Source organism: Ylistrum balloti, unplaced genomic scaffold (genome assembly GCF_031769215.1).
Source record: "Ylistrum balloti isolate Yb309-2 unplaced genomic scaffold, AGI_CSIRO_Ybal_v1 Utg369640, whole genome shotgun sequence".
In the NCBI taxonomy this organism is placed as follows: Eukaryota; Metazoa; Mollusca; class Bivalvia; order Pectinida; family Pectinidae; genus Ylistrum; species Ylistrum balloti.
The window spans coordinates 1,095,646-1,113,086 of NW_026781901.1; the positions used below are offsets into that span (position 1 = coordinate 1,095,646).

General features: G+C 38.2%; 2 protein-coding genes across 2 annotated transcripts; one reads left to right on the forward strand and one right to left on the reverse strand.

The window, feature by feature from the left end:
* Nucleotides 1-198: 198 nt before the first annotated feature.
* Nucleotides 199-11,062, reverse strand: LOC132553996 (major egg antigen-like). The gene is made up of 2 exons (XM_060218294.1): nucleotides 10,925-11,062; nucleotides 199-5,324 (listed from the first exon to the last, which is right to left on the reverse strand). Exon 2 carries the CDS (start codon nucleotides 5,197-5,199, stop codon nucleotides 4,165-4,167), a length of 1,035 nt encoding a protein of 344 aa, XP_060074277.1. The 5' UTR covers nucleotides 5,200-5,324; nucleotides 10,925-11,062; the 3' UTR covers nucleotides 199-4,164.
* A 343-nt stretch (nucleotides 11,063-11,405) lies between these two features.
* LOC132554299 (uncharacterized) lies at nucleotides 11,406-15,587 on the forward strand. Its single transcript, XM_060218607.1, has 2 exons — nucleotides 11,406-11,499; nucleotides 14,143-15,587. The coding sequence occupies exons 1-2, from the start codon at nucleotides 11,406-11,408 to the stop codon at nucleotides 15,585-15,587; spliced, it is 1,539 nt and encodes a 512-aa protein (XP_060074590.1).
* Nucleotides 15,588-17,441: the final 1,854 nt, after the last annotated feature.

Sequence of the window (17,441 nt, forward strand, 5' to 3'; positions counted from 1 at the left end):
ACTAATAAACGATACATATTCTAAAGCTATATTGACAGGTGTCGTTCACTTTTTTTAACTGATTGTTAAGTCGTATGTATTCACATGGTTACTGTTTAGTGTATTCGCTTAGATAAAACTTTTCGTTTAATCTCTGTGGATATCCTCTATTAAATGTGGTCGCTATTTAATCCTTTGAACAGAAGAGCAACAACTTCAGTAGTTTACTTAATTTTAATTTGTAATGTAATTTGTCATTGGTGACGTTCAACAAGCATTATAAATGATATTATTGCTAAATTCAGTCTTCATTGCAGCATTCGGGCATTGTTGTGAAGTCTCATAAAGCACTACACATACAGGATAACGTATTAACATTAATTCGTATCAATGTACATCATAAATCACAGCCGGCCTGTGAGCTATACCAGGAACTTCGATATTACCCATGGAAACAAGAAGGCATCGAAAGGGGGCAAAAAAAGGAAATTATCCTTAATCTATAGAGACAAGTGACAAAAACAAATATTTTCTACAAAAAGTTGATTTATCAAAATTTGAATATCAAAAACCCTCTACAGAGCCTCACAAAATCAATAAAAATAGTAAGGAATTCCCCTTCCGAGCCTTATAAAATCAATAAAAATAGTAAGGAGTCCCCCTTCCGAGCCTCATAAAATCAATTAAAATATCAAGGAGTCTCCCTTCCGAGCCTCATAAAATCAATTAAAATATCAAGGAGTCTCCCTTCTGAGCCTCATAAAATCAATTAAAATATCAAGGAGTCTCCCTTCTGAGCCTAATCTTATTATTCAAAACATTAACAAAAATATGAACAAAATCCATATGATTCATTAATATCACTGAAAATGAAAGTACTGAATTACGATATACTTTGAACGTGATGAATGAGATACGCATCTTAGTAAAGTATCTCGGTTCCTGGAAGTTTTATAATTCAATTACCAACATTAAAACATTAACACGTCAAAGTAGTGATGTGTGACGCTATGCATTCATGCATGCTGAATTATTTGTCTGGGCTTTAAGTTCACCCAAACATGACAGGAAATAAATCCGGACAAAGTGTCACAACAGTTACAATAACTATTACATAATCAAATTATATGAGGTACTAACAAAAAGATATATAATTTCTCATAATAATACAACATAAATAGACTAAATTATATACTCAAACGATTTTTTTTACAAATATGAACAACCTGTTTTGTCTTAAATTAAACTAAAAGTCATATACATGTACATACTGACGCTGAACAGAAACCTTGATATACCAGAACATCCGGATTCCAATACAAACGAGGCAAGAGTGTAAAATATGATTTATATATTTTTTGTGTTAAATTTCATCTTGCTGTTGCATAATATCTGGATCAGCGAGCTATCAATCCAAAATCCGGAATAACAAGGTTTCATTGTACAAGTAACTAAGGATACCACCACAAAAATTGACAAGCCATATTCGGGTATTACCTATATTGCATACGTGTCCTGGCCATGCATACAAATGAGTTTTGTAATATTTACATACCACGCACACATACACAACCAAATAAATTTACGTATTTCTGTCAATGTATATAAATAAAATGAGATTCAAAAAATAATTTTCAAACTCACAACTGTAACTCTTCTATAAGTGTTTAAATTTGTCACAAAGTCACTGATTTGAACACCAAAGAAATATATTATTCATAAACATTTCAGTTTTAATACTTCGAAGGCTCCTACTCTGAAAATGTAAAGACAATTATCCTTTTCTTTGGCATAGTTCTCATTTTTAAAGAATATTCGTAATACCCTTTGAATCTGGTTTTATGTATGGGAAGATAAAACATGCGTTATGAAAAGGTTCTGCCAAGGATACCATGGCAACGAGTTGGTAATTATATTATCTCTTATACGAAAACAGTACAAACTAAAATGTGTTTAAGATCCAGACGTATTTGAACAAACTATTCCAACTATTTGTAAAACATCAACGCCAAATAAACTTCTAGGCCTGTGTTACCTTAGGATCGTGACCGACCAACCTCTCGCTGGTCTATATAGCCCGCACGAGGGCATGAAGCTCACGTGCATATTGTATTTCATTCAACGCCAGGGTTTACTGTTTACCGGTCTGGTATGCTTTTCAAAGCTTAGTAAGCTTCCTAATTCAATTTGGTTTGTTGCTATTTCCATTTTTGTTAAAAAATGCTAATTTAATTCATATCAATTCTGACATGTTGAATTTCAAGGTATTTGTACCAATTTCGATTGGTACCTTTTGTACTTGTTGGTTTGTTTGGAGTAATGCTATCTACCGAAACAAACCTCTTTTTGGCAACTGTAAGAAAACCATACTTTACATACAACGCTGGCTTGAAGATAAAGTCCTGTCTTCTACCAAAACAAATCCACTCCATTATATCAAGAAATAAGTGTTGCCATGATTAAAGTTGAAAACCGAGATCCACAATCTGGCAGATGGTAAGATAGTTTCGGAGTGCTAAATTCAAACCGGTTTGAAAAGTTCGAATATCTGTAGTAATATATACCATTGCTTTGTGGTGCTACAAAACTACAAACTAGAGCGGGTTATACTGTGATACTACTGATTCATATTTGACACAAATTGAAATTATTTGGTACAAATACGAGGCCCTCAAAGACTGAGGGGATTATTAGATAAATCTCTTGGATCAGAGAACATAAACATCAGCGTTACCAGGTGTTATATATTAACTTTTACAGAGGCATCTCAGACGCTGTCTGCTTCGTGTTAAATTGTATAAACAGATATTATGTAGGCTTTGGCATTTCAAGCTTCCCTCAAGAGGAAACCAAGCATATGATAGAGATAACCGTGACGTGTCTCGTTTAACCTTACTTATCTCAAACTTATTTTACGTCATAGATTCACGAGAAACTTTTAAAAGTTACTGTTGTATTATATATTATAATATTATACATATAATATTATATGTATTCTTACTTTATGTATAAAATTAACCTGATATAGTTTTACATGTTTTTATAACTTTCTATTTTTTATGAACTTCACAGAACAGTATCCTGCCAAAGTTGTGACACGTTAAAACAAAAAGTGACATAAATATTCGTTGATGCTTTGAAATGTAGAATGACTAATAAGCCAGCCCTGATATACAGATAGCAAATATCATGTTAAGAGTTCTGAGTCGAGGGACGTAGTTTGCATCCTGTTCGATTTAGATAAGAAAAACCTATCTGCGTATTAACGAAAACCAGAATCAGATACATCTCTAGTAACCCGGGAAACAGATATGGCGTGGGTGTCTGGCTATTCGAGAGTCGGAATATGAGCAAAATTACTCAAACATATTTTCTAGACATGAAATCTGTGTTATATATTGTCTATCAATTGATTTAGTTGTGAACAATTTTGTATATGTTAATCCACACCATGTCCCTTTCACATATGACTTGGTACTATGTCCGTGTGTTTCCATGTTTATGTCCGAGTGTGAAATGAAATGCGCTTTTGTAACACCTGCGCTCACTCACGTACTGAGATGGAACTGCTACAAACATATTACAAACTTTGAACTACATGAATATTTTCAATATATAGTGATTACAGAACACGATAGCTTTTATGGCAACTTAATAAATTATTCTTATGGAATTGTCTTTTTGTTTGTTTTATAAACGTGCATGCATAAAAGTTAAGTTGAAAGCCCTTTCTGCCTCTATAACAAGGACATACTCCAGCTAGTTACACTGTAAAAGTATTACCTTGCTCCTCTTCAACATGTTCATGAAAAAGATGAAATCAACTCCAATTTGCTATTGAATATATTCACTCTTGTTATCGTAAAATCCAAATTTAAATCAGGAGATTTAAAGAGATAAAGTTAATAACCGAAAATCGACTTCAATTAAAAATCGAGTATTTTATATCCACTCACCGTCGCAGTTTACAGTGTATCACAGGAATTATCAACGATCAAAATGTTTAGTACTTAATGTTATCTCCCTTCGTTGGTGACATTTCATCCTGTTCTGTGTATCAAATTAAATTACAAATCACCCGAAATCAGCGTCCTCCCTCCGGTTCATAAAAGACACAAGATGGCCCCAATAGCGATACATTGTTAACACATATACTCTCTTCAATAGGAAACCGACCGGAAACGTCTAACGACGATGGACGTTGATGGTGACCAGTGGCCGATTTTGGTTATCCGTGACGGTTACCTGAGACTCCTTAGTGACCACTACTTTGCGGACGTCGTGACTTTGTGTGATTGAATACCGTTTTTGTTGTACGGGTTTCAAGGGTGCTTCTATATAAAGTTTACCCTCCTCTCCGATGTAGGCCGAAATGGCAGTCTGATCAACACTGTCCGGTAATTCGTACTCCTTGTTAAATTCTTTATGCATTGTTCTACCAGTTAATTTTTCCTCGTGTTCTGCGTGTACAATTAACTTCTTTTTATCGGTTTTTACTACTATTTCCTCCGGTTTAAATTCCCCCACGTCAACACTTAACCGCAGTTTACGTGTTCCGTCCGGTTCTGTTATTATAGGATTCTTTACCGTATTAGTGCTGACCTCTAGCGGCCTGGCTATGGCGATCTGGTTGTTAGGCGTTGGAGTACAAGACATCCCGTTTGTTCCGTTTGTTGTAGGACTTACACTGGATACCGCGTGCTGAATAGGCAAAACGGTTTCCTTTCCTAAAATCTGACCACGAACTGGACCTTCAATGGAGAGAATTCCGTCCTTACTGAGGATACACTGGAGTTTTTCTTGGTCCACGTTACTCGGTATATCAACTTGCCGACTGTACTCCTTACTCACTGAGGTTGATGTAGATTTCTCCTCGTGCTTTGCCGAAACAGCTATTTTATTATCTTGCACACGGACCTGTATTTCCTCTGGTCTGAATTCGCTGACGTCAAAGCGTACTTTGAATTTTTGACCACCGTGTAAGTCGTTTACAAAAATAGTCTTCAGGTTATCTAGCGTATCTACAGTATTGCAGCCGCTTTTCTCTGTAGGTTTCAGCTTGAAGAATTCATTCTTCATGCTCTCAAACTCACTATCCCATTCCTTCCTACGCTTTTCCATTCTGACTTCCATATCTTCCCAAGATTTGACTTGCCTGTCTTGGAACGTCATGTCGTCCCTCTTCACTGGCACATGCAGTTCTGATCTAAAGAGTGCCATAGCGCAGGCCCGGTCTATATATATACACCCAGGACGGGGCAACTAAAGTTAGGCGGGCTGGCTGGTAATCACTTTCTATGACGCTGCACAGAGATTAAAATGCCACTGCGAAGTCTACCAGGATTCTGAAAACAGGTGATTGAAATCAATTAGGCAAGTAGTGATAGTTTACACAGGAATGGCGGAAACGGAAGCTAGTCGGCAAATACTATTGATGGATATATATAGATATATTGACACGAAATGCACTAGTTATGGTACATTGATTTCATCCCTACTCAGTATCGCTCCCTTTTAATTTTCTACACTAGAACCTGACCGTGAGATGAACTGCTTTACACCCATATCATTTGTAATGAGGTTGTAATGAGTACACTTTTTCCGAGATTTTGTTGTTATTTTGTGAGTGACTTAATTGGCGTTGTTTACTAAACAAACAAATCAAATGAGGCATAACAACAGTTCGTAAATGTAACGTAACTTAAGAGTAAAAGATTTCATTGGACATACTAGCACGCAAACAGTATGTTTAGAATCTTTGTTTTATCACACAAATTTAAAACTCCGATCTCCTTCTGTTGCCTGAGGATCATGTTAACATCTGATTAATATGTTATCCTCAGCTTCCATGTTTACTTATTTCTGCACTTTACTATACCATATAGGGAAATATTTACCCTGGGCTGTTATTCGTTCTCGCGTGTGACTTCACTTTTGTTCAGAATTCAATTTACTCTTACATAATAAAGGTATGTTACAGGTTTGACAGCAATCTTCTGCCAAACTTTTGTTTTCGTTGCAAGAGGGCAACACTGGGAAATATTTTATTTCAGTGAAACACTATCAAAGCGATAACTATGGATGTTGAATAAAGGTTTAACAGTCTGTCAGTAAACAAAGGTATGACACTTCATACAAGTGTATTATTGTGTAGTGTTTTACAAATAGCCATATGTTTATTGGTTCGCTGTAGCGTTATAGAACCTGTAATATTGATAAATATTAATAGGTTTTATTCCATTTTAGAGTTTTGATAACGTTTTAAAAATAATTGTATCAGTTCATAACAAATAAGATTGAACATGTCTCCTGCGGTTTTATCTGTTTACGATAACAAACAAAATGTTGCTTGTTTATGATTTTGCGTTCTAAATCTCGAAGGATAAAAATTACCCGCACGAAGATCAACCTTGACCTATATAAAAATAGGTTGTTAACACCTATATAATGACACTTCTTCCTCTTTAATCTTTCACTTTGTAACACAAGTCCGCAGAAAAGTTACTTTTAAACATTACTGCGATAGTATCGACGATTCGTGAAATGATGCTGGCTGCCAGAGAATATGTCTTTACCAGCTGTGGCAGTGCTGGTGTATACTACATACACAGGCCTGTTGTAGGGCCACAGTGGTCATTTGTTGGGGTGTCTGTTTACATGGAGCCGTCACTAGTAAACTACAGAACATGTTTTATCTCCGTAAGTGCAGTGGTAAGACATATTGGTGAACTCTTACACGATGCTAAGTGAGTTTTGTTTAGATTTCCTTGACCTAGTATCATTATACTCTTCACTCGACATTTAAATAGGATGAAAAGTCCAAACAAAAATAAACAGATTTCAGATTATCTCTCTAGCATCAATTTTACATTCTGCCGCATTAAACAGCTGCATGTACGTCTTTTACTGTTGACTGATCCAGGGGTAATTATAATTTGTCTTCAATATGAATTAACGTGATCGTATGGAGAGGGATGTCCACGAATAGATGGAGCCACTGATGGATGCTTTTATAATAGATGGCGCCACTGACGGAGACTTTTATAATAGTTGGAGCCACTGATGGATACTTATATAATAGATGGCGCCACTGATGAATAGATGGGGCCACTGACGGAGACTTTTATAATAGATGGAGCCACTGATGGATACTTATATAATAGATGGCGCCACTGATAGATACTTTTATAATAGATGGCGCCACTGATGGATACTTTTATTATAGATGAAGCCACTGATGGATACTTTTATAATAGATGGGGCCAATGATGGATGCTTTTATAATAGATGGGCCAATAACGGAGACTTTTATAATAGATGGCGCCACTGATGGATACTTTTATAATAGATGGAGCCACTAATGGATACTTTCCGAATAGATGGCGCCACTGATGGATACTTTTATAATAGATGGAGCCACTGATGGATACTTATATAATAGATGGCGCCACTGATAGATACTTTTATAATAGATGGGGCCACTGATGGATACTTTTATAATAGATGGAGCCACTGATAGATACTTTTATAATAGATGGGGCCACTGATGGATACTTTTATTATAGATGGGGCCACTGATGGATGCTTTTATAATAGATGGGCCAATAACGGAGACTTTTATAATAGATGGAGCCACTGATGGATACTTATATAATAGATGGCGCCACTGATAGATACTTTTATAATAGATGGGGCCACTGATGGATCCTTTTATAATAGATGGAGCCACTGATGGATACTTTTATAAAAGATGGCGCCACTGATGGGTATTTTAAAATAGATGGAGCCACTGATGGATGCTTTTATAATAGATTGGACCACTGAAGGATACTTTTATAATAGATGGAGCCACTGATGGATACTTTTATAAAAGATGGCGCCACTGATGGGTATTTTCAAATAGATGGAGCCACTGATGGATGCTTTTATAATAGATGGGGTCACTGAAGGATACTTTTATAATAGATTGGACCACTGATGGATACTTTTATAATAGATGGGGCCAATGATGGATGCTTTTATAATAGATGGGCCAATAACGGAGACTTTTATAAAAGATGGAGCCACTGATGGATACTTATATAACAGATGGCGCCACTGATGGGTATTTTCAAATAGATGGAGCCACTGATAGATGCTTTTATAATAGATTGGACCACTGAAGGATACTTTTGTAATAGATGGAGCCACTGATGGGTATTTTAAAATAGATGGCGCCACTGATGGATGCTTTTATAATAGATTGGACCACTGAAGGATACTTTTGTAATAGATGGAGCCACTGATGGATACTTTTATAAAAGATGGCGCCACTGATGGGTATTTTCAAATAGATGGAGCCACTGATAGATGCTTTTATAATAGATGGGGCCACTGAAGGATACTTTTATAATAGATGGGGCCACTGAAGGATACTTTTATAATAGATGGCGCCACTGATGGATACTTTTATAATAGATGGGGCCACTGATGGGTATTTTAAAATAGATGGAGCCACTGATGGATACTTTTATAATAGATGGGGCCACTGATGGGTATTTTAAAATAGATGGAGCCACTGAAGGATGCTTTTATAATAGATGGGGCCACTGAAGGATACTTTTATAATAGATGGCGCCACTGATGGATACTTTTATAATAGATGGGGCCACTGATGGGTATTTTAAAATAGATGGAGCCACTGATGGATACTTTTATAATAGATGGCGCCACTAATGGATACTTTCAGAATAGATGGCACCACTGATGGATACTTTTATAATAGATGGGCCACTGATGGAGACTTTTATAATAGATGGCGCCACTAATGGATACTTTTATAATAGATGGCGCCACTAATGGATACTTTTATAATAGATGGAGTCACTGATGGATACTTTTATAATTGATGGCGCAACTGATGGATACTTTTATAACAGATGGCGCCACTGATTGATACTTTATTATAGATGGAGCCACTAATGGATACTTTTATAATAGATGGAGCCACTGATGGATACTTTTATAATAGATGGAGCCACTTATAGATACTTTTATAATAGATGGAGCCACTGGTGGATTATTTTATGATGCTATGATACTAAGATGAATGTGGACGAATTAACATGAGTTCCAGTCACATTTTACTATCAATAGGCCTAGCAGTCTTTATCTCTCAGTTCTACCCGAACGTCAGGCTATTAAGTTGTCTCGGTCTGGGGGCAGAACCAATGCTTTCCTTACCCGGTACCAAGGTCTAAATCGAGGCGTTGCTTAGTGAGGCATGACATCGAAAGATTCAAGAACAAAAGATCAAGAAATAAATATCCAAAATCTATTCGTCATTGAACTGGGGACAAATTTAACTTTGCGTTAAAGACATAACCAATATAAAAAAAAAAGAAACTATAACTTATTAAAGAACTTGTGCAGAACCCGCCGCGCCAAACCCGCGAGAGAATATGGGCTACCAACCATCATTTAATGCACTGGAATCCTATCTTACTTAACATATACTATATATGATTGATACGACATGTGGCTGTCAAACATCAGCCTCGTAGGTTGTTTTCAAACTGGTTGGTGTATTATTAATATAAGTATTGACCGCAATAACAAGTGTATCGTTGTAGAAAATGTTTGTCACTATAACAAATTGGCGCGTAGTATTGTGATGTTTGTTTTTGACACATTGGACTCTTCGAGGCTCAATGTTGAGTGTTCACTCAAGCGAGGAAGGTTGTGAATTTTGTCCAAAGACAGTGAAAAGCGATTTCTAGCAAAGATTAGAACAAAATGTTGTCTGCTTGTCGCCAGTTTGTCTAATGAAATGGCATGAAGGAATGGTAAACCAGTTGTCCATTTAAAATTATGCTTGGTTGTTGTGCCACGTCCACCTTTGGCATTTCAATGTGATAACATTAAGTATTCTTGATCAGGCCCCTGAACAAAGGTTAACCGTCTTAATCTGTTCATATTCTCATTTGACATATTTTGCGGTTTTACTGTTAAGTAACCATTCTAGTAAATATACCATGTTAAACTTATCTAGGTTCCCGGATATCGTTTAAGTGGCGTGCGTTTCATTTCTTATCCGTTACATTCGCTTATTTGGCGCTTTTGAAATACGATTCGAGTGCTGACGAGTTAACTGATAAACACATAATTGACACGTTGGTGCGTAAATTCTATCTTATACTCGCAGCAAAAATGAAAGACTGAATAACAAAAAAATGATATGTATTGACATTCTGTGAACAAATGAAATTTCAAAGTTGACGGTTCAAAGATAATTATATAGAATGATTCATGTTCTGTAGCTGTTTCATCCAATTTCCTTTCTAGAAACGCACTTCCTTTTCATATACGCAGTAAATCAACGCAGCGAATGTACATCTAGCAACATCAGTCATTCTGTGTTATATAATAATATATAATAAATTGATGCTTCACAAACATGATCAATGGTATACATAATTCAAAGACTTTATTCTATACAACAATTTCATAGACAAAAATACTCCCATATGCTATATGTTAGAATTTCGTGAATCAAAAACATTGACCAGTCAGAAATCAGTATTTCGCAATCTTAGAGACAGTTCAGCAGGACTAAGCTATACTGACACCTAAACATCTGTTCAATAGATACCAGAGAAAGTGTATAACACCCTAGTTTAATTTTACTCCCCAAAAAAACCATGTTATATAACATTCGATATGTGATAACCGAGTCATATTACAAAACTTATTGATGAAAACTGGCGATATTGATTAACCAAAATAAACTTGTGGATGAAGACGAAATGAACAATGATTATGGGATAACATTAAAACAACAATATAACTTCCTGTTCACGAGTTCCAGCGAGATAAGTAGACCAAATATCAAAATAACCATAAAGTATAAAGGTAGGTCACAAGGCCGACTGAAAAGAGAATATAAACCAAGATCAGATAACATTACCTTTTCATAGATTGAATACTTCCGCGGTGAACACAGTCCAGCATACCGCCTGTTGTATGTAAGGGTCTGTTATCTACCTGGTCTGACTGCCGACTAACGCTGCCCACGTAACTACAATGAAGACGACTGATTACAAGCCTTCTGGAGTTGATGAGGCTGGAGAGTCACTACTGCTCACTTCAATAGCATTCAAGGAGTCTCAGCTATGAGGAATCCCAAACATTTCTCGTGTACAGCATGCTATATTTTTTTTCGGAATCTTCGCATTAATTACGTGTATGCATGTAGGTGTTTGTTAAACAGAAACTAGGAAGTATTGGGCAATGGAGCTATTTAGAGACAAACTTAATCATATTTTTTAAGTTTTTAAGTCCAAAACTTGTATTGGTAAGTGAATGCGGAAACATGATTAGTTGATTTGTGCACGTGATGTTGTATAGATAGTGACATACTTGAATATTTCATGGTAGACTTTGAGAAGATGCCAATTTGTGAGAAACGCTGCCAACAGGAATATGATGGGCCGATCATGTATGATAACACTTGTCATAGAACTAGACAGAGAAAAAGACTCTGTAAATCAGGACATCCTGTTCTCTATACATGTAAACACTACTTAAACCATTTCTAACAGACTATATAGATCATTCCAGTCGTTAAGTTCTTCAATCAGTTACTCCGTGAATGGTGCTTTGTTTCCTTCCTAAATTTCAAGTTGTAAATTGGCACTGCTACTGGGGATCTGTGAATATACAGTCGTAGTTTATAAGTCGTTTGAAAACTTATTGCTATGAACTACTTTCTCGCGCAAAACAACACAGTGATTATTTCGGTAATTTCAGGAAAAGTATTAAGGTTAGTTTAGTTTAAACATATTTATTGCCAAGTGTGAGAACAAAAGGGTTAGACACAAGTTATTTCAACTTACGAGGTCTTCTCTTTATAAATAAATTTACATTAAGAAAACATCACGTGATGGCATATAAATATACAAATCAAAGTGCATGGCTAACATATAGTACAATGTATATATACATGGTTCCCACTTGTATGAACACTACCCGAATCTCCCACAGCGCTCAATTTATTGCTGTACAGCGTTGCATATCTACTCTTTGCATTTCGTAAAGCGTGAGGTTCCTCAGGGGGTCAAAGTTCGGACAGTGCAGCAAGAAGTGGTCAGCATCCTCACAGGGACTACCACATGAACATGAGGGGTCTTTGTGTAAGTTTGATAGTTAAGATCTTAGTTAAGTGTAGAGATTGTGTGTATTTATCAATCTCTACAAGAGGTCAAAGTACATCTCTGTTACCGGCTCATGAAATACCAAATGAATATTTGATGTCGTGAAAAATATGGTGGCATACCTGACAACACCCACGAAGGACACACCTGTATATCGTTTTGTATGACATTGATCAGCCTTAAAAATAACATATGCGCTTTCTGGCGGAAACGTTTTGTTTTAGTCAAATTACCATCAGTTATCACTGACGTCACAGTATATGTATCTCAAGGACACGTCGGTACTTAAAAAATCCAAAATGTAACCATGACAGTTAGTGACTGTTAACTCACCATTTTATCTCCCCGATATAATCCATATTATTAACAGACATATGAACAAAAGTTAATTTTCAATATACTGATATAAATGACAAAACAGAAAAATAATTCAAAATCATTTGACACGAATATATTTTTCAAAAATCTTGAAATGCCTTGAGCCATATAAAAATGTTATGTGGAGGACCTCAATGCGCCTTGGGAGATATCACTGTCTCTATCATTCTTTTACCACAAGTGATCAGTTGATAATTGATGACTTATATCTTGTTCCTTTTCTATGCGATCTTTGTACAGACAAAGCGTATATAGTTGTTGCAGTGTTTACTCCCCCCCCCCCCTCTTCTCTCTCTCTCTCTCCCCGCTTTTTTTTTTATCTTAATTTCATTACATTCTTCAGATACAGTTTGTTATTTCTGTCTAAACAACAATATACATGTCTAATGTTTTTCATCTTTAGAATGAATGATGTCATATGTTCAGAAATAGTACTACTAAAGAAGCGAATGTGATTTCTATCTGTCATGCTGACTGTTTGCACGTGCGTTTTAAGTGTCTAATGCCTCACTCCTATGTTTATCGCTATACGTTCCTTGTGTAATCTTATCAACATCCAGAGGGAGCATGTTTGTCAAATGTTACAGTTGCATTGTGTGATAAACAGGAGTGGGTGGTTCCTGTTTATTGAGGAATAGAAACCTTTTGACAGATATCTGGAAACAAAACTGCATATTCTGCGTTCATGAAATTTTGCAAGTAACACCGGAAATGTTAAAAAAAAAAAAAAACCAGAAGAATTGCATCTGTCTCCGTATATCGAAAATTCTTGATGAAATTACAACAAACGTGTATTTTTACTTCAATATAATCCTTGGAATCCAAAATTAATATCGTGTGTTTTTATCTGTAACTTTTATCTATCTGACGAAAAACAGCAGGTTACAGAAACAGTATGTTGTTTTTCTTTTCACAACATTGTACCGGTAAAATACACTGTGTGAAGTCTGTAGCATGCTCTGTGATACTGCTATATCGCTATTATCTGACAAAGTAGCTACAATTTAGATCTGTTTACACAATCCTTCGCTACCTCCGATACCTACACTAAACCTCCGATACCTACCTCAACCTCCGATACCTACCCTCAACCTCCGACACTACTCCCAACCTTCGACACCTACCCTCCAACACCTACCCTCAACCTCCGACACTACTCCCAACCTTCGACACCTACCCTCCAACACCTACCCTCAAACTTCGACACCTACCCTCAACCTCCGACACTACTCCCAACCTCCGACACCTACCCTCAACCTCCGATACCTACCCTCAACCTTCGACACCTACCCTCAACCTCCGATACCTACCCTCAACCTCAGACACCTGCCCTCAACCTCCGACACCTACCATCAACCTCCGATACCTACCCTCAACCTCAGACACATACCCTCAACCTCCGATACCTAACCTCCGACACTTACCCTCAACCTCCGACACCTACCCTCAACCTCCGACACTACAACCAACCTCCGACACCTACCCTCAACCTTCGACACTACTCCCAAACTCCGACACCTACCCTCAACCTTTGACACCTACCCTCAACCTTCGACACCTACCCTTAACCTCCGATACCTACCCTCAACCTCAGACACCTTTCCTCAACCTTCGACACCTACCCTCAACCTCCGATACCTACCCTCAACCTCTGACACTACTCCCAACCTTCGACACCTACCCTCAACCGCCGATACCTACACTCAACCCCCGACACCTTTCCTCAACCTCCGACACCTACCCTCAACCTCAGACACTACTCCCAACCTTCGACACCTACCATCAACCTCCGACACCTACCCTCAACCTCCGATACCTACACTCAACCCCGACACCTTTCCTCAACCTCCGACACCTACCCTCAACCTAGAACACCTACCCTCAATCTCCGACACATACCCTCAACCTCCGACACCTACCTTCAATCTCCGATACCTACCCATACTCCGATACCTACCTCAACCTCCGACACCTATCCTCAACCTCCGATACCTACCCTCAACCTCCGACACCTGCCCTCAACCTCCGACACCTACCATCAACCTCCGATACCTACCCTCAACCTCAGACACATACCCTCAACCTCCGATACCTAACCTCCGACACTTACCCTCAACCTCCGACACCTACCCTCAACCTCCGACACTACAACCAACCTCCGACACCTACCCTCAACCTTCGACACTACTCCCAAACTCCGACACCTACCCTCAACCTTTGACACCTACCCTCAACCTTCGACACCTACCCTTAACCTCCGATACCTACCCTCAACCTCAGACACCTTTCCTCAACCTTCGACACCTACCCTCAACCTCCGATACCTACCCTCAACCTCTGACACTACTCCCAACCTTCGACACCTACCCTCAACCTCCGATACCTACACTCAACCCCCGACACCTTTCCTCAACCTCCGACACCTACCCTCAACCTCAGACACTACTCCCAACCTTCGATACCTACCATCAACCTCCGACACCTACCCTCAACCTCCGATACCTACACTCAACCCCGACACCTTTCCTCAACCTCCGACACCTACCCTCAACCTCCGACACTACTCCCAACCTTCGACACCTACCCTCAACCTCCGACACATACCCTCAACCTAGAACACCTACCATCAACCTCCGATACCTACCCTCAATCTCCGACACATACCCTCAACCTCCGACACTACTCCCAACCTCCGATACCTACCCTCAATCTCCGACACATACCCTCAACCTCCGACACTACTCCCAACCTCCGACACCTACCTTCAATCTCCGATACCTACCCATACTCCGATACCTACCTCAACCTCCGACACCTATCCTCAACCTCCGATACCTACCCTCAACCTCCGACAGTACTCCCAACTTCCGACACCTACCCTCAACCTCCGACACTACTCCCAACCTCCGACACCTACCCTCAACCTTCGATACTACTCCCAACCTCCAACACCTACCCTCATCCTTCGACACCTACCCTCAACCTCCGATACCTGCCTCAACCTCTACACATACCTCAACCTCCGACACATACCCTTAACCTACGACACCTACCATCAACCTCCGATACCTACCCTCAATCTCCGACACCTATCCTCAACCTCCGATACCTACCCTCAACCTCCGACTTCTACCCTCAAAGGACGCAGGCTGTGGTGACGAAACATTTTGAAGTAGTTTATTTGTATTCCGACAGATAGAGATAACGTACGTTTAGCAATATTTACCATTAACGCCCATATTACACTTTTTTTTTAATTTTTAGAAACGAGATGATACGAAAATGCGTGGAGTAATAAGTTATGCGTGTCATAGCATCAAATGTACGGAAGAATGGGTGTAAAACGTCCATTCACTTTGTCTTCTGCATATAAAGACATTGTGTGTCAGATTATAGGAATGTCTTGTGGTTTTCTTTGATTGTGGTGTAGTAACATCTGTTGATTGGTAGAGTTTGGCTGGTGTTGAACACAAGGAATGAAATATTGGTTGCGTAATATTTCCCACATAATACGCTGTTCACGATATTTTAACTATCGCGCCTCTAATAGCCTTCTATCATAAGGCTTTTAAACTCCACCAATACTGTACATAGGCCAGTGAAAGACAGAAAGCCTGAAGTCCGACATTTTTGCAGTATTTTCATAAAGGCCTATTTATTGAGGATATGCTTTCACATTGTAATTTCCCTCAGATTAGATCGAACAGTGATAGGAAAAGCAATGATGACAAAAGGTATTGCTATTGATATGTTTGTTGCCTTGTGTTTAATTGCGTGACAATTCATTTTAATAAGTTAAAAAAACACACATATTTAATGAAAATTGTGCCTAAACGTCTATTCTACGTTGTTGAATTCAAGTGACAGATGCGAAATATAACTTTCACTAGTGTAGATATTCACTAGCGGTGAGTTTAGGTCCATCACAATATCTGTTATGCATTATCTTGGACTTCAGCCTACTGCGCAGATGACACAACAGTATTATAAGTACGGAGGTATCCAGACAATGCCTGTGTGGACCTGATAGTAAACAAGATCTAGTTCATCGTAGTCAACCGCGTTTTCACTGTCATGTAACACTACATATCAACAAGCCTGATCACTCGTTAACTTGTTGCTTCATAACAGACTCAACAACAGTCATAGTTAAAGTCACAATTTACTTAGCGTCCCTTTCTTGTTTTAGTGTATGTGTTTCCTATTAATATTTCTAATTGCTGAACTAAAACGTTCCCGGTGAAATTATCAGGTTTTTAACCGTCCCCTATCTCTAGAATGGTATCAAAAATGAGAAATAACAAATTTCAATGTTTTACCAACACCTTGCTACTTTCAATTACGTGATTTCTATAATCTGAGACTAACAAACCTTCAAATAAAAGTGACAGTCGATATTTTTTCATTGACCAAGATCATTTAAGAAATACTGAATTAAGGTTTGTACAGTGAGTCCTAATGTTGTCTGTACAGTGAGTCCAATGTTTGTCTGTACAGTGAGTCCTAATGTTTGTCTGTATAATGAGTCCACATGTTTGTCTGTACAGCGAGTCCAATGTTTGTCTGTACAGTGAGTCCTAATGTTTGTCTGTACAGTGAGTCTTAATGTTTGTCTGTATAATGATTCCTCATGTTTGCCTGTACAACGAGTCCAATATTTGTCTGTACTCTGAGTCCTAATGTTTGTCTGTACAGTGAGTCCTAATGTTTGTCTGTACAGTAAGTCCTATTGTTTGTCTGTACAGCGAGTCCTAATGTTTGTCTGTACAATGAGTCCTAATGTTTGTCTGTACAATGAGTCCTAATGTTTGTCTGTACAGCGAGTCCTAATGTTTGTCTGTACTCTGAGTCCTAATGTTTGTCTGTACAGTGAGTCATAATGTTTGTCTGTAC

Excerpts from the sequence above, each read along its gene's own strand:
- LOC132553996 (XM_060218294.1), bottom strand. The coding sequence starts at position 5,199 with ATGGCACTCTTTAGATCAGAACTGCATGTGCCAGTGAAGAGGGACGAC.
- LOC132554299 (XM_060218607.1), top strand. The coding sequence starts at position 11,406 with ATGCCAATTTGTGAGAAACGCTGCCAACAGGAATATGATGGGCCGATC. Across the intron at positions 11,500-14,142 it reads TAGACAGAGAAAAAGACTCT|ACACCTTTCCTCAACCTTCG; the intron begins GTAAATCAGGAC and ends CCTCAACCTCAG.